The 17,549-nt window shown below is 54.7% G+C and overlaps 1 protein-coding gene across 4 annotated transcripts in view; it reads left to right on the top strand.

The window, feature by feature from the left end:
- Window positions 1-16,125, top strand: part of VAC14 (VAC14 component of PIKFYVE complex) — a 62,950-nt gene extending 46,825 nt beyond the window's left edge. For all 4 annotated transcript variants that reach the window (XM_062609287.1, XM_062609286.1, XM_062609284.1 and 1 more), the window contains 5 exons: window positions 10,243-10,417; window positions 11,066-11,184; window positions 11,970-12,049; window positions 13,639-13,786; window positions 15,272-16,125. In XM_062609287.1, the coding sequence (XP_062465271.1) occupies window positions 10,243-10,417; window positions 11,066-11,184; window positions 11,970-12,049; window positions 13,639-13,786; window positions 15,272-15,434 (685 nt within the window). In that variant the 3' untranslated portion in view covers window positions 15,435-16,125. The remainder of the gene's footprint in view (window positions 1-10,242; window positions 10,418-11,065; window positions 11,185-11,969; window positions 12,050-13,638; window positions 13,787-15,271) is intronic.
- Window positions 16,126-17,549: the final 1,424 nt, after the last annotated feature.

The raw sequence follows: 17,549 nt of genomic DNA, 5'->3' as shown, positions 1-17,549 counted from the left end.
GGCCAGGGCCACGTGTCACCTCTTCCTCTCTCCCACCCTCCAGACCGCTGTGTTCAGGAACAAAACCTGCGTTTGTTTTTGTGGGAACCGTTCGACTTGTACACAGCAAAGGGGAAAAAAAAAAAAAAAGAAGGAAAAAAAAAAAAGAAACAAAAGAAGGGGAAAAAAAAAAGAAGTGCAGCTCCTTTGATAAACTGGGATATGAACTCGGGTAAAATCCAAACAGCTGTGAGTGCTACAAGAGAAGCTTCTGTGTCAGGAGGCAGTGAGCCTGTGAAAATACAGTGCTCTGCCTGCCAGGATGTTCACTGGCCGCCTGCCCTTCTGCCTTAATGAACTGTAAGCTTTCCATCCCCACCCCTCGTGCCTCGGGAAAGGAGGAACCGGAGGAGAAAGCTTTGTATTTATTTGTTTGTTTGTTTGTTTGTTCCACCAGTCTGTAAAGCAGAAAGGGCTCCCTCCTGCCCTGTGTGAGCACTGGGCGTGGGGTGATGGAGCGGGCAGCAAGCATCCATCTGCACACTTCTCTTCGCTCATCTTCCAGCTCATTCCTCTGCATCTCCCTTTATCCCCTGCCCACCCCTGAAAACCTCCTCTCCCCAGCTCTGCCTCCAGCCAGCCACGAGGAATCCCACATCCGGAGATCCAGAGCGGTGCTTTAGTGGTTTTGTGACAACCACACTCTGCTTTTAGGCATCTCCTGCTGTCCAGCCATGCATGGTGAGCACCCTTGGGCTTCCACATGAATGTAGAGTGAAACTAGCAACCCCAGTGTACCTCCAAAACCCCTAGCTCTCAAGTTGCCTGTTTTACGTAATGCAGTGAGCTCTGTAAGCCCAAGGGAGCATGTGCTTAATGAGGTTTTAATCCACTGAGGCCATGGGGCTCCTCACTACTCTCCGCAGCCCCATGGGGCACAAGCTGGAGGGGAAAATCCTAATTTCCCCCAGGCTAAAGGTTGGATCCAGGGTTGCAACACACTTGGAGCCATCAGCAGTGTGATCTTCATGATGGAGGAGCCTGGTTCTTCTGCCCAAGACCCAGGGAAGGATGAGAGGTGCCTCCACTGAACTGGCAGGAGCCAGCCCCTGGGAATGAGCTTGTCCTATTCACTAAAGCTGCTCTGGGACCAGCCGTACTCAGAGCTGCCTGGAAGGACGTGATGGGTTTTCCTGTAGAAAAATGGGAACCACATGTGAGCAGCACTGCTGGAGTGGGCTGGACTAATTTGGGTCAGTGAAGAAGGTGGAGGGGAGGAAGGGGAAATGTGTGTAGGGGAGGAAAATCCTCCCAGAATGGCCAAGTTCCTTCAAAGGGCAGGCCCCTGGAGGAGGAGGGGGTCGGGGGGGGGTTGGAATATCTGCTCCCTCACAGCACTTTCTGTGGGATTCCAGCAGGATTGCTCTGGAAAAGCGAGATCGGAAGGTGAGGAGCCAGGAAAAGGTGGGCTGGGCAGCAGGGATAGGAGCCTGCAGCTCCCCTGCTTGCTAATGATCACGTTCTCTGGAGCAGGGCTTCAGCATGAGCAGCCTCCAAGGTGTCTCCCAAGTTTTCCTTGCCTGGCCAACGGGTGAGGACCGTCATTGTGGGAAGTCATCAGTTGGTGCAGGCGAGGGGGTTAACTGGTTTGATCTGTTAACTGCTAGATTAACCCATCTGATCCCATCAGTCAGGTCTTGGGGTGGTGTTTCGTTCTCTTTCTCTGCACACGTGACATCTCAGTTTATTCATCTCCATGGAGAAAAAAGCTAGGACAGGGAGTCTAGGAGAGGCTGAATAACAACAGTTTCTCCCCATCTATCTTCCAGGGTATCTTGCTCAGGATTTATCCCCAAAGAAAAGGGCGCACTTGATTAAAAACCTTAAGGTTGGGCTGTTTTGCTCCTGCTACTCTCATTAAGGGACTTTTGCCATTCCTGGCTGCTTTTGAGCACCTCATAGACCATCGCTTTTTGAAAACAGCTTCTGTGCTCACACACTGCCACCCGGGCAGCCAGGCAAGGATGCCTTAGTGCTTCCCACAATATCCTTTGCCACAGGTTTCCATCCAAGGTGGGTGCTCAAGGCTGGATGCTGCTTTGGGAACAGCTCACCCCACATGCAGGCTCCAGAGTTCCTTCCAATGGGTCTGTCTGGGTGCTCTGTTCCCAGGATGGGATGTCCTGGGTTGAGATATCCCAGGATAGTGCATCTTCAACTCCCACTGAAAGTGTGGAGCTGTGCAAAAGGCACCCTACCTGGAGCTCCTTTCCCTTTGGTGCTCCTTTCCCTTTGGTGCTCCTTCCATTTGGTGTGTGAGCTGCTCTTGCTGCTCAGGTCCTCCTGGAGCAGGTTCTCTTGTAGCCTTGGGTGCTCTAAGGGTGCTGGCATGGCAGGGAACATCCAGCCACTGTTCCCCTGCATATCTACAGGCCCTGATGGGTTAGGGGGAATAAGGCTCCTCAGGCTGCATTCCCCCTTGAAATCCCTTCAGGGCTCCCAGCTCCAAAGGCAGGTCAAGTGTCAGGATCCACCCTGTGATGCTGGAAGGCGGCAAGAGGCATCAGGTGAGTCAGGAGCGCATCTGGCCTTGCAGGCACCTCCTTCCCTGAGCTCCAGGCTGTGCTGGAGTGTCCCCTCTCCTGCTCCTTTTGTCCCTTGTCCCCAAAGTCACACAGGGGTTAGCATTTACTCGAGTGTGTCTGGGTGTGGATTTGAGCCCATCAAGCAAAAATACAGCCACTTTGCTCAAGCAAAGCAAGGGAAAAGTCAGCGGCAGGTCTGAGTCAAGATGCTGGCAGAAGAGATGAGGCAGCTTCACCTCCTGCCCCAGGACATGCTTGTTCCCAAGCCAAGCTGCCACCTCCTTCCAGTCATTTTTATTTCCTTCTGGAAAGCATCACCCCCAAATACATAGCATATTCCTGCTGTACTCCACCTTCAAGCTGGTCCCTCTGCTTTCAGAGGTCCAGGGTTTCCCATCAGGACCATCTTCCTCAAAAGTTTGCCTTGCTAACAGGGGGGATGCAGAGGCTTATCCACCTCTAAGACAGCAACCGGCTCCTTGGCCATGTTTGTAGAAGCAAAAGCACTTTCATTTCTTCGTCTTAAAGCAAAATAATGAGGAGGGATGAGGAATGGTGAGCACAAAGACTCCTGTTTCTCTGCAAACCGCATGCCCTGAACTGGCTCAGCCTCTCCCAGCTCCCATTGTTATAGCTTTGCGCCCGCTTCTTTAACCTGTTTTATTTGCAGCAAAGAGAAATTACAGGGGAAGAAGTAAGGAGCTTGAAAATTAGGCCACAGCTGTCATCCTGAAAGGGAAGCAGACATCTCAAAGGAAGGATCTGCTACTGCACTATGTGTCTTCCCCCTCCCCAGCCAGTCCTTGCCCTTCCTCGCCTTCAAAACAGAGGATGCTTGCTTGAAAACATCACTGCCCAGTGTAAGTCCCTATCTGGGGTTAGGCTCTGGGGAGGGATTAGTGAATGTGAGCTGTTCCACTTGGCTGGGGCAGTGGGCTGGACCTGGGACTTCAGCCCTGTGACGCTGCTGCCTGTGCTTCCTGAACCCAGGATGAGACTTGGATTTGCCATCCATTTTGCCATCAAGTCATCAGCAGCTTTAAAAGTTGGTTAAGAAATGCTTTGGGTGATTATTTTTTGCATTCCTGACAGTTTCAGAGGGGGAGAACTGCCAGGTGAGCCTCCTGTCAATGCTCAGATGTTCCTACAGCATCTCATCCCTGACTGCATGCTTGCAGGCAGGACAGCTTTGTCTATGCGTCTCTATAAGGTTTCCTAAAGGAAGCTCCTGGGACGCACTAACATGGGCAGCTGGAGACTGGTGCTGGATGTGTGTCTTGTGGGCTTCACCTTGGAGGAGCTGTCACATTCATCTGCATTACATTGAGGAGTTGGGCAATGCCTTGGGCTGAGTGGATCATTAAGTTTCCAAATTGAGTTATCTTTTAGCTTCTGCCTCATTCCAGAGGATATTAGTTTGAAGAAACTTTTTAAGAAACTCTTACTTCTCTTTGGTACAGTCCTGTTTCCCGCTCCTGTTTGCTATGGAGCTGTGGGTGTTTCACTGACCATGGAACTACCCAGAGGTGTTGGATATCTGCTTTATAATCTGAAGGTGACCTCTTTGAAGGGTGAAGTTCTCCAGACAGCCAGTGTCCAAGGTGGGAACACAACTGAGTTCATCACAAGTCATGGTGGACATGCCCAGCTTTGGGCTGGGCTCACAGTTTTGATCAGCAGTGGGGAAGTCATGCTGCCAGCTGGGACAGGGACCTTCTGGCAAGCAGCATCCAAGGGGAGAATCATGAAGAGCAGGAGTTGAGGGCTAAGGCTCTGCAGGACCAAATTGCTGAACGTGTTGGAACAAGTCCAGAGAAGGCCACTAGGATGATCAGGGGTTGGTGCACCTTCTGTATGAAGACAGGCTGAGAAAGTTGGGGCTGTTCAGCCTGGAGAAGAGAAGCTGCTTGGAGACCTCATAGCAGCCTTCCAGTATCTGAATGGGGCCTGTAAGGATGCTGGAGAGGGACTCTTCATTAGGGACTGTAGTGATAGGACAAGGGGTGATGGGTTCAAACTGAAACAGGGGAAGTTCAGGTTAGATATAAGGAGGAAATTCTTTACTATGAGGGTAGTGAGACACCGGAATGGGTTGCCCAGAGAAGCTGTGGCTGCCCCATCCCTGGCAGTGTTCAAGGCCAGGTTGGACAGGACGTGGAACTACCTGGTCTAGTGGAAGGTGTCCCTGCCCATGACAGGGGGGTAGAACTGGATGATCTTAAGGTCCTTTCCAACCTAAACCATTTTGTGATTCTGTGCTGTTTCACAGGCTGAAGCTGATCTGAAGTACTGCTGTATATTTGTGCTGTGCTCCTCTGGGGGATCCCCTGGGTTGCTCTGGGGATCCCTAGGGAGCAACTTACAGCTGAGGCAGCTTGGAGACCAGGGCCAGGCTGACAGCATGGCTCCTTCAGCAGCTGTGATGCTGGCAGCTTCTGCAGAGCAAACACACTGCACCTTTCCCTGTTCAAGGAAAGGCAGTGCAGGGCTTGTTCTGCCTTCCTGACATCTGCACATCTCCTTCATGGATCTGCACATCTCTTCATGGTATCTCTTTGAGGAGACCTTAGAGCAGCTTCCAGTGCCTGAAGAAGCTGACAAGAAACCTGGAGAGGAGCTTTTGACAAGGGCCTGTAAGGACAGGACAAGGGGGAATGGCTTTAACCTGACAGAGGGGAGATTGAGATGAGCTCTTAGGCAGAAGTTCTTCCTTGTGAGGGTGCTGAGGCCCTGGCACAGATTCCCCAGAGAAGCTGTGGCTGCCCCATCCCTGGCAGTGTTCAAGGCCAGGTTGGACGGGGCTTGGAGCAACCTGGTCTAATGAAAGATGTCCCTGCCCATGCAGGAGGTTTGAACTGGATGAGCTTTGAGGTCCCATCCAGCCAGGAATCTGGGATGCTCCTCCTGCTTTTTTCTCCCTCCCTCCTTCCTGTCCTAATTTTGTCTGTGCTTCCTCTGCAAATTCCTAAAGGATCCCAGCTGCTGGGCTGGGCTGGGGATGCTGCTGTTTGCAGCAGGAGGGTTTCAGGGGGCTGGGAGCAAGCATCACGGGCAAGCAGGTTGAGCTGGGGCATCTCCCAGGGATCCTGGAGAAGGGAGGAAGGGTGGTGGAAAGCCTTGGGGAGGAGAAAGGATGGGTGCGGAGGAAGAGGAGGGTGGGGAGGAAGGATGGGGAGGCTCTGCCCTCCTTGCAGCTGCAGGAGAGGTTGCAAGCCTCACAGTCAGGGTTGCAGAGCCCCTTGGAGTATTGCTGCCCCAGACTCGGCTGGCTCCTTCCCTGGCTCTGGCTCTGTCCCAGTTGCTGGCAGTGGGATGAGACACAATCCTCTCCCTTATGGGGCCCCGTGTCTGCCCAGAGCTAATAAGGTGAATCACTGGTGCTTAACGAAGAAGCACCTGCTTAATTGAGCACAGCGGATGTTGCACAGTGTGGCTGGGTGACAGGATGGGGCCAGCAGTGCTTTCCATCCAGGGCTCCGTGCAGGTCCTAGCAGAGGGTATGGTGTCACCATCTGTAGCAGGGGTGTATTTCGTCTTCATTTTTATGGAAAACAAGACCTTTTCCCTCTTCGAGCAAGCACTGGGCTGCCCTGACCCCCTGCTACCCTATTCCTGCATGGTGGCTCAGGGCAGGGGACAGAGCTGAAGCAGTTAAAGGGACGAGCAGGAGGGATGGGAGCTCTGACAGCTCCCTGAACGATGATGTTTAGATTAGTCTGGTTTCCAGGCATCGAGCTGTCAAAGCAAGAAGGCTGGAGGAATGCCGGGGCTTGCCCTTAATTGGAGATGTGGCTCTGAATCTGTCCCATTACTCTGGCATGCCCTGGGTTCCAGCAGCCCACCCCACGCCAGATCCGTGCCATGGAGCTTTCAGTTTGTCCCCAAACCCCATCCTACCCGCCCAGTCATTAGGGTGGTGGGATTTTATTGTCACTGACGTCACTGCGATGGCTGCTGGATCACTGAGGCTCTAGTTCTGAATATGGCACAGCTCCACACAGGAAGGACCCCAGGGTGGCATGGCTTCTGGTGACCTTCATGGCTCTTCCTTCAGCCAGCATCATCTTGCTGAGTGGTCCTTTAGCCTAGGGGGAGGACAGGGTCCAGTCCCCTCATCAGGGGCTGGATGTGACCTCTGGGCCCCTTGGGAGCCCCACTGTAGCAATGGAGGGGTATGTTCCCTATCTCCTTGTTGCAGCTTCCCATCTGCCTGCTGCTGCATTCTTTGTCTCTGTTGGAAGGACTTGAATAACCCTTTTAATTTAAGGAGTTAAATTTTAATGGCCTAAATACCACATTCCATTATCATCGCCATGTGCCTGCGCCAAGGGCTGCCTAACGTCTCAATGCTGCACTGTACTGATGCTCTGCGGCTTCTGCTTCCTCAGGGATGCTTCTTCTCCTCCTTTCCCACACTGGGAGGTCTTTGGGGATTCACTGATTCCCATGGGCAAGGGGACGGGCAAGGGGATGCTCGTGTCACCCACGGGGATACAGGGAGAACCCTGGGGAGCAGCATCTCGCTGGGATTATGCCTCAGGGGGGATTAGCTGGCTCAGTCAAGTCAAAGCACGGGCAGGTGGATGGATGGGTGGATGGATGGACGGACAGGCCACAGCCAGCCTCATTGGTAACTGGGGGACTGAGTCTTACAGCTGGGGTGTATGTAGTTGATTTATGGAGTGTATATGTATGTCTGGAGTGTAGATATAAGAGGTCCTGTCCCCTTCTGCAGCCCCTCCTCAAGTATCCTGGCTGCTGCCTGATTAGTTTGAAGCCACCTGTCCCTGCCTCCTCCCAGCCAGCCTCACGTTCCTCTCGTGCCTTCAAAGCCTCCCAGGCTCCAGGGGAACCCCCCTCAGTCCCACCAGCAGTTGGGCTCAGCTGCTGTCTGCTGTCACAGAGGCCGGGCAGCTGCATAGCCAACCAGTTGTCTCCTCCTTTGGGGACCACTTTGGGGTGTGCCAACCAAGGGGCTTCATTGAGGAGGGAGTTTGGGGTCTCTGCCTGCATCAGGGGAGGCTGCTGAGCACAGGAAAACTCATTCTGCTGGTGGTTTCTGCAGAGCCTGGGGGATCCAGGGGGAGACATGGTGCCCATGGGAGTCAGCATCCCTGGGGGTGACACAGCTTCGAAGCAGGGGGACAGACTCTCCACAGCTGCTCCTTTTATATCCTGACAGTTTCCAGTTTCCCAGTGCCACTGAAAGGAGGGGGAGCAATCCCAGCCCTTTCCTGCTAATCAAAACCAGGCCTGAAATTAGAAAGCAGCTCACATTCGGCCCCCTGCTCATCGTTAGCCAGCCAAATGTCAGAGCTCCTATTTATGGAAAGCAAAAGCCCTCCTTTTCCATGGAGGAGTAGCAGAGGGGAAACCTGACCAGTGTCCTTGCCATGGGAGGACAAGCGTAGCTTTGGTGGTGTCTAAATTGCCCTCAACGCTCCCCAGAACCATTTTTTGCTTGTCTGAGCTTGTTTGATCTCTTTTCTTTGCCTTTCTGTCTGGAAGGTGTAAAACACCACGAGCAGAAGAGCTGTGCCGGCACATCCAGCAGTTGGGGTAAAACTATCCCAATGTTTATCCCTGGAGGACCCATCCACTCTTCAGGCACAGTAAATCATCCCACCTCATGGTTCAATTGTCCAGCATGGCTGCTGGAGGAAACTCAGCAAGGATGAGGCATCCAGCTATCCCCTCTTACTGGAGAAGAGTGGGATGGAGCCAGCTCACTCCTAGGCTGGACTTTGACCTGCCCAGGCTGGGCTTTTTTGCTGCAGCTGGCACTGGCTAGATCCTGCCTGCAATGCTGAGCTATTGATTTGCTTTTGGCTTCATCAGGCTGGACTAAATGCTTCTGCCTTCCCCATCCCTCCCTCAATGCTTCCCTTTCCCATCGCTGTCCCTCTTCCAGCCAGCCCTGTGTCCAAGCAGCAAGAAATTGGGGAAGTGTTTTCATCCCCATGAATGCAGACGGTTACGTAAGAATAATTGGGATAAATGAGCTTATTTATCACAGCCCCATTCCCTTTTAGCAGGGTCCAGGGTGATTGCTGGGCTCGGTTATGTAAAAGCCTTCACAGAGCATCTCATTGTCCGGTGGCAGCTACACGGGATGTAGGAGCTGCTGATGGAGAGGAGCTGGGGTTGGGTGAAGAGGGGATGGTTTGCTTGGCTGGATGAGATGAGAGGAAGTCAGGAGGTGGGGGGGTTCTTCCTCCATTTGTTGAGGAAGGAAAATCCGTTTCTTCATTCCCCATCCACCTCCCGCATCCTTAAAACACCAGGTTTTAGGGTCTTTGATGTCTTAACTATAGCCGTGTAGTCTTCCACCAGTCCTTCTCCACTGGGTCAGGGGCTGGAAACTTGCCTCCTTCGTCCTCCTCACCCCAGGAGGTGCATATGTGATCTCGGGGGGGGGGGGGGGGGTAGATCAGATGTGTCCCACCTCCTGGCCTAACCAGGCAGCTATCCAACACCTCTCACCTAGCCTCCAAAGCAGATACTCCTTCTTTTCCCTCCTAAACCCTTCTGAGATGCCTCCAGGGGGGATTTAGTTGCCAGCTGAGATTACCTGGTGGGTGATGGTGCTTGGTAGTGGTTGGGGGAAAGAAGAGGAGCTCAGGGGGATGCCAGCCTCTCCCCCAGTGGCAGAGTTCCCTGTCAGCCTATAGGGAAGATGTACGGACCCAGGGAACATCCCAATTTCAGGAGAAGCTGGGAAACAGGGTGAGCTCTTACAGATCTCCCTGGTGCAGGCACTGGAGAGCTGAGCTAGCACTGGGCAGCATTTCAGATGTCTCTAGAGAAACTGCCCAAGAAGGCAGGAGCCTGGAGAAAAACAGGAAATCCCCAAACCCAAACAAACATGGAAGGAAAAAAATCTGATTTTTGGTTTCTGGTCTAAATTGTTGAAAACCTTGGAATGCCTCAGGGTTTGCTAAGCAGGACATTCCTGCTGTGACCCACTGGGCCTGTCCAGGCACATCAACATGTGCTGTGGTGCCAGCTATGCAGTATTTTGGGGAGAGCGGAGCAGGGGCTTCTTCCAGCTTCTGGCTGGAGCTGCAGAGCCCCTCAGCACTGGATCTCTGGGGAGCTGGAGCATGGAGGTGTTCAAGAAGCAACAGGGCAGGTTACTGGGAGAAAGGGGGATGTAGAGGGAAAGACAGGCTCTGGCTCCAGGACTCCTGGGTGGCATGACACTGGGAGAGGTTGCTGTGTCCTGGTGGCCTCCCTCACTTTATACCAGTTCCCTGGTGTCCTGTGGATACTGATGTGACTGGGCCAACACATGCCATCTGTAACCATGCTCCATGCAGTTGTCTGAGTAGAAAGTGGTGGTGAAAACAATTATGCAGGTCACTGAGAGGCTTGAGGTGGCAAGAAGCCATGGTGGTGGGTTGGTGCCAGAAGGGTCCCCACACAGCCTGACCAGGGATGTGTCTTAGCCCAACTATTGGGTTTTGGCCTTTTCCTGGTGTGAAGGTCTGCAACCTCCATATGCAGAACCTGATATTGCCCCACATCACCCTTCTGGTGCCTCTGCATTCACCCAACCTGTATATCTCACCCCTGTTCCTTTCTGGAGGAAGGGAATGATGTGCAAGCTCAGGTCAGGGTCTCTGCTGTGCTCATTAACCATCCTTCCCCCTTGGTTTCTCTCCTCTGGGATACACAGGCAGCTCTGTCTACTTTTGAACGCAGAAAACATCTTCCATTCCATGGCAGACATACTCCTTCGGGAAGAAGACCTCAAGTTTGCCTCTACCATGGTCCACACCCTGAACACAATCCTGCTGACATCCTCTGAGCTCTTCCAGCTGAGGAACCAACTGAAGGAATTGAAGACCCCGGTATGGGCAGCAGGAGCAAGCTCAGCTGCTGGGCAGGACGCACTGGGGGTGGCAGGCACCTGGGGACGTATCTGGCAGGTCCCAGGGCAGCCCCTTAATTCTCCCACCTTTCAGGAGTTGAGTGGGGCTTGGAGGATGTGCCCGATTCTTGCTTTCTCCCCTGGGATGGGAATGTGCTCCCCAAGCCGTTGAGCAGCTGCCACCTTCCTCCCTCCATCCCTACACAGGCCCGGGGACAGGTGACAGTGGGAGGAGGGCTCTGGTCCCTCAGCTGTCCCTGATGGGACCATGCCCGCAACATTTGCCTAGCAGCTGCCACCAGCATTGGCCACATCCAAGCAAGGCAGGAGATGGAGGAAGACTTCTCTTTCTCATGCTGAAGGCCAGTAATGCAGTGGTGTCCCCTTGGGTGGGACAGCCACCATCCTCCAGCCCCTCATCTTGTGGTGCCATCCCCCAAACATTTCTGGTTTCCGTCTCCTGAGGCTGCTGGGCCCGTAACAGTACCAGATGGACTTGGTGAGTCCAGAAACATCCCTTCAAACGCCAGTGGCACTTGCCATGCAGCAGGCTGATGTCAGGGTCCTGGGGCTCTCCATGCCACGTCCTTGCTGGTGACTGAACCCCAATGACTCCCTCTGTTCCTAGGAAAGCTGTAACCTCTTCTGCTGCCTGTACCGGTCCTGGTGTCACAACCCCGTGACAACCGTGTCCCTCTGCTTCCTCACCCAGAACTACAAGCATGCCTACGACCTCATCCAGAAATTGTATCCTTTGGGGGTTTTCTGTGAGGCCAGTAGCTGGGCTGGCCCTTTGGTCCCTCTGTGGCCACCAAGGTCACCCTGCAGGCCACCTCAGCCTCCTCCCACATCCCATCATTACCAGGGTGGTGTCCCCACCATGCAAGGGCAGGGCAGCCTGTGCTGGGCGCTCTCCAGCTCCCTTCCCCTTTTGTTGTTCTTCTTTCGTGTGGTGTGAAAAGAGGAAAGCGTGTTCTGGCTGAGCCTTGACCTTCCCCTGCCTGTGAGGGGAGGCTCCTCAGCATCCTCTTCCTCCCAGGAAGACAAAGGCTTTGACCTCCTGGCCTGCAGAGGAGCTGGCAGTGCCTGGCATGATGTGGTTCATGGTGACCTCACCATCTGCCTGCAGCAGAATTACTGTTTTCACATGCCAGCAATGCCAAAGCTCACTAGGTTAGCTTTCCATACCATAAAGCTTAATAACACACTCAGGTTCCCTTCCCAAAATGTTTCTCCTGCAGGTCAGGAGGTAAAAGCAGGAATCCTCACTTGCACCATCTTCTTGCCTGCTCTCTGGCTAGGCAAGCTGCCAGGATTTGGGGCAGTCTGCCATTTCCTCCATCTCTTCCTGCTCCTCCTGTTTCCTTCCACCATCGCCTGGCCACCCTACAGAACTTCCAGCCCTGCCTGCATGCAAGTCCTGTCCTGCAGGAGCTGTGGATACAGGGAGCATTTGGCATCACCCGGGGCGAGCCATCTGCTGCCACTGGGCCACCTTTTCCCAAGGTAACATCCTTAACAGCCCCATCCAGTGGGGATCTGGATATCACTGTGGATTTCCTCACCGAGGTGGACAAGCTGGTGCAACTCATTGAGTGCCCCATATTCACATGTAAGGATGAAAAGCCATGTGGGAAAGGATGGTGCTTGGTGCTCCCCCACCCAGGCACGTCCCCCCCCTCCCTGCTCCTCCATCGCAAGCGGCAGCATGAATAAATAGAGCAGAAGTTATGAGACTTCTTGCTGGGAGCTTTGTCCAGCACTGGAGCTGCTTACCATGGACAAGGGGGTGCACCTTGCCCCCAGATATAGGCTATGGGAGCAAGTGGTGTTAGCACGAAAGGGATGAGGGAAGGATGGGGAGAGCCTGGATCAGGCTGAACATCTTGGGGGGGGGGGGGGTAGGATGTCAGGTGAGGGGAGCCATGTGTGCCAGCCACCCTTGGTGCCATCATGCATGCTGCCAGGGCCCTTAGCAAGAAAAAGGTGGAGTTTTTCTGGAAATAGAGAATTAAGCCATAAAAACACAAAGCTTGCTCTCTCTTCAGCTCTGCCCCCTCAGCAATGTGGGTACTGCCGCCAGGGGCTTGAGGATGTAGCTGGGAGCCAGGATGGTGCCAGGGGCTGTGGCAGGGTGACCAGTGGCCACAGGGATTTCCTGTGATGGCATTTGGCTGCTTCTGGGCTCCTTTTCCCTGAGGGGGGAGCTGGGAACTGAATGTGCTGGGAAATGTCCTGGAAAGGGCTTTTTTTGAAGGGGGACCTGTATAGGTTTAGGGCTGGAGAATATCTAGGGTAAGAGGGTTAAGAGCAGCTAGGCAATAGAGACCTGGGCTGACCGTCAGTCAGGTTCTCTTCCATGGTACCCTGTGTTCATCCTGAAGATTAATTTCCTACCGTGTAAGGCACACACATGTCTGTGGTGGCTTTCCATTGCCCCAGGTTATTCCTTGAGGGTTCCCCATGCACCTTATCCTCCAAATCTCAGGGTAGGTGACAGACCTGAGCTGCATAGAGCAGCATCCCTGGCATGGCTCCCTTTGCTGGGAGTCGCCACAGGTGCTAGTGGGAAGTCTGAGGTGAGATGCTGGGGCAGCGATCTCTCACCCAGTCCCCTGGCCTGCCCCAGGTGGGACCTTGGCTGTCTGCAGGGCTCCAGAAGACCCTTCCGCCCATAAGCAGCAGGAAGGATAGAGGGGGAGGGTGGTTTCCACCCTGCTGAGCAACACCAAGGCCCAACACATGTAACCATCAGGGTTGAGTGGAGATGATCCCTTCTGCTCAAGAGCATCCCTGGGAGGGTGTCACCCAGCCCTTCTGGTGTGTAATGCTCCAGTGTGGGATTTCTGCTCATTCTGCAGAAGCTGAGGAGCAATCTCATGTTGCAGATATGTGTGCCCTCAGGCAGGCAGCATGGGCAGTGTCAAGCGTGGGCAGTAGCAGGGATGGGAGACTGGGGAGCTGCTGTCCCCTTCCCCAGCTGGCAGCTGGGGGCTGTGGCAAGGAGAGGGGCTTCTGGCCTATGAAGGACGCAAAGATTGTGAGTTAATGGAAGAGAAGAGGCTGCATGCAAGTGCCCCTTATGTCAGCTGGCTTGTGGCCTCCCCAGGACCATCAGGGGGGTCAGAAGGAACCTGCTATTGGGGCTGGAGATGAAAAGCATTTTACCTGCCTGCCCATCCTCTTCCTCTCCTCTTCCAGACCTCCGCCTGCAGATGCTGGACGTGAAGAAGAACCCCTACCTGATCAAGGCTCTCTATGGCTTGCTCATGCTGCTGCCCCAGAGCAGCGCCTTCCAGCTCCTCTCTCACCGCCTGCAGTGTGTGCCCAACCCCGAGCTCTTGCAGATGTAAGTGCCATGGGGCTGGACCCCCAGCATCAGCACCAAGGTCAGACCAGCTCTGTGTGTCCCCCCCCTCCAGCAGCTGAGCATCCCTGTGATCCTGGGCTCCAGCTTTCGCCCCCCGGCTCCTTTGCATCCATGGCTGCTCTGTGGCCTGTGGCTGGGGGGGGTTGTGTCTATATTTGGTAACCTTGGGAGGGCTGTGCCTCATCCACAGGCATTTGGCATACAGGATGGAAAATTTCACTTGTGGAGTCGCTATGGAAACGAGCAGAGCCAGGAAGGAGGTTTATGGAGAGAGACTCCAGCAACGCAGAGCGCTCCCAAAGCATCCCCTTCACAGCCCAGACAGCATTTGCAGCACCCAAAAGGGAGACACCTTTTCGTCTCCCTCCCCATACCTGGCCTTTGGGAAGCCACCAGCAGCGATGTGCAAAGGCAGCATCTCCCTGGGGACCAGCCAAAATCCTCATGCTCTGTGCCCAGGGATGCTGCTACTCAGCTCTTAGGACACCAGTGGTGGGATTTGCTCTCCATCCCTTAGATAATAAGCTAAAGGGTGTGCATATTAAAGCCGTTGCAAAGCCCTGGGAACAAAAAGATAGGTAGGTTCCTGAATTAAGCCCCCACTGCCACAACTCCTTGGCTTTTAACTGCTTCCCTGTGCCGCCTTTTATCCCTCATGGCCTCAGGCGCCGAGTTTGTACTCGCCACCCAGCACTGGTTTTTAACTGGAGGGGTGGGGAAGGAGCTGCATGTACTTCTTCCTCCCACTTTTCTCTGCTCCAGCTGCCATCAGTGGGGGTTTTTGAGCAACCAAAGCTGTCAGACGGCCTGAGCATCTGATTAACTCTGACCTACATTCCTTCAAACACTGAAGCCAGCTTTCATAGCAGGCCAGCTCCAGCTGCCCCCTCCCCAAAGGGGACACCAGGGCCTCAAGAGCTGCCTGTCCTCTGTCCATGGGCTCCTCTGTGACCCCTGATGGGCATCTCATGGCTGGTCACCCCCTACCCTTTGTGTTGGGGACAGCTTTTGGGGATGACCATCCACGGATGGAGCTCCCCAGCGCTCCAGCCATGGGTGCTCATCCCCAGAGGCTATCCCTGCTGCCACCAGCTCTTCTCTGTGCCATAACACAGGGATATTTTTTGCTTGCTTACAAAACCAGGCAGGGAAACTGAGGGTCATGGCTCTGGCATCCTTTTGGACCAGCCTTGCTGTTTTCAGATGGAATGGGTTAGGACAGCATCTGTGTTGGAGTGGTTAAACATCCCCTGAGGGTCCTTTGTCTCCTCTCTCGTGTCCCAGGACCTCTTGGGCTCCATCTCATGCATTTAGGGAAGGGAAATAGGTCTTTGGGAGTGTTCTGTACGGCACCAGCATTACTGGATTGTGCTGGGCTCAGCTTTTTCAGGACAAGCCCTTGGTACTGCCTGGGTGCAGGAACCTCCTACCTCTTCTCACCCTTACACTTCTTCCTCCCCACAGGGACAGCACCAAAGCAACCACTGGCCTCAGGGGGACATCCGTGTCCAACATCAACTACACAGAGCTGCTGCAACACTTTGAGAAGGTCCAAAACAAGCACCTAGAAGCACGACACCAGCGAGCTGGGCGGGCAGAGCAGTTGGACCGGCGGATGGTCCTCTGAGCATCCCTGCCACAGCCACAGGGATGCTCAGAGGGATTGGAGCAGGGACCAGGGGATACAGATCAGGGGACAGGGATACCAGTTGCTGGGCACTGGAGGATATGGTGGGTTTAATGGCAGAGGGAGATGGGCAAGCACTCAGCACGGGGCTGGCTTTCCTACCTGCTGTGTGTGTGGATTATGGGGGACATTCAGGCTGTGCCCAGCTTCTCCCATAAGTGGCACAGGGATGTGGGGATGGGCTGCAGCAGGAGAGGGTCAGGGGAAAGCACCTCATCTCATGCAGTAGGAGGAAACTCCCCTTTGCTTTGCTAATGCCTTCCCTGTGACTGTCAGCTGAGCACCCAGCCTCCTGCCAGCAAGACCAGAGGAAAAGGAAGGGAAGACGGGAGCAAGCCCTGGCCTCTTGCCCTGGAAAGTCATCACAAGGGGCCACCGGCCACCTCTTGCCAGCCCAACTTCCACCTTCCTGATCCGAGGCAGTGCTGGTGGCTGCTGGCGCATCCTGTGTGTGGCACTTGGTCCCCTTCGTGTATCATGCAGCCTCCCCACCTCCCCAGCTCTTGGCACAGATGACTGCACAGCCTTAACTCCCAGGGAGCAGCAGTGACCCCCACTGCACCCAGCCCAAGACTTGATTCATTGTTCCTACATTAAGCTCCCCATGATCAAATAAACGAGCAATGCCGAACTGGGCTCCCCATCATGGATCTGCTCCAACTGGGAGGCATGGAGCATGTTGCTTGACCCTGTGCCCTGGGCTGGCCTAGCCCTGCCATGTTGGCTCGCAAGCGAGCTGGGCTTCTCCACCTTCTCCTCTTCCCAGCAGGAAAAAGAAACCACTGCCGAAATTCTTCCAGGCCATGGTCACGAAACCACAATGTGGTGACAGCATTTTCCTGGCTGCCTTCATGCTGTCTCACAGCACTGAGGGACCGGCACGTGTCAGGATGCTCTGTTGGGGGGGGGGGGCGTCACCAGTGCATCCCTGGTGTGTTTCAGTGTCTCACCTGGTCCCAGGGAAAGGGGGGCATTGGCAGAATTTATGGAGTTTTTATGGCTCCTGGCCTGTTTACAGCAGAGCCGGGCTCTGGCAGCGAGTTCTTCAAACAGCCCTGCACCGGCGCTGGTTTGGCCAGGATAAAGACATTCCTGTCATTCCCAGGAGAGGGCTTTCCAAACCTGGTCAAGGCGGGTTAATTTTAACAGCCAGGCCTTCAGGATGGGTGAGTGGTGGCTTCTGAAGCCCACCAACTGCTTAGGGTGCCATTGGGGTGTCCCCATGGCGTGGCCCCACCCACTGCCAGCTTGCTGCTGTTGTGGGTCGGGGCTGCTGCCGGCCCATTGCTGCTGCCGGGTTCATGGCTGCTGAGCAGCCTCTTTTCATGCTGAGGGATAGGGTTTATGGGGAGAAATTCCAGCCAGCTGCCAGAGTGCAGAGCCATAATCATTTCTGTATGGGTGGCTCTTGACCAGTGCTGGCCAGAGCAGTGTGAGGCTGCCAGGGCATTGCTGGCAGTGGGTTGGGCCTTTTTCCAGCTGGAGGAGAAATAGGTGGCTTGGGCTGAGCCTGTAGCCACAGATGAGCATTGTTTCACTGTGAGGTGCAGTGAAGTCTTTCGGGGCTCAGCCTGACACCCCAGTCCCAGGAGGTGTGCTGCCAGGCCACGTTTCCCACTCCTTGGTGATGGAGTACCCAAGATGTTTCAGAGGTGCCTGTAATCACCCCATTGTGTTAAACTGCAGTGTGCCCCAAGCCATTTGCCCACAGCACACCTGGGCATGTGCCTTCCCCAGGGTAGGGAAGACCGTGGGGGTCAAACGGCCCTTGGCAAGAGCTTGAACAGAGCCCCGAGCATCCCATAGCGGTACTGATGCTCACCCAGGCCCAGCATCCCCAAAGGCACGTCGGGGCTCTCAAGCTCCCCACTCGGCACCCCCGAAAACATCCCTTGGGCTTCCCCTGCTGCCCTGCATTGCACCCCGGGCACACCACCCGCAAACATCCCTCGGGGCTCCCCCAGGAGTCCCCCGGAGCACCAGACTCCCGAGCATCCCTCGGACTTCCCTCGAGCATCCACCCCACCCCGCTCCCCGCAGCCTCCGCAACCCCCG

The sequence above is a fragment of the Pezoporus occidentalis genome, unplaced genomic scaffold, assembly GCF_034315485.1.
Source record: "Pezoporus occidentalis ecotype Australia unplaced genomic scaffold, CSIRO_AGI_Poc_V1 ctg135, whole genome shotgun sequence".
Classification (NCBI taxonomy): Eukaryota; Metazoa; Chordata; class Aves; order Psittaciformes; family Psittacidae; genus Pezoporus; species Pezoporus occidentalis.
The sequence above is the reverse complement of the archived record's forward strand: the minus strand, read 5'-3'. Positions and strand labels throughout refer to the sequence as shown.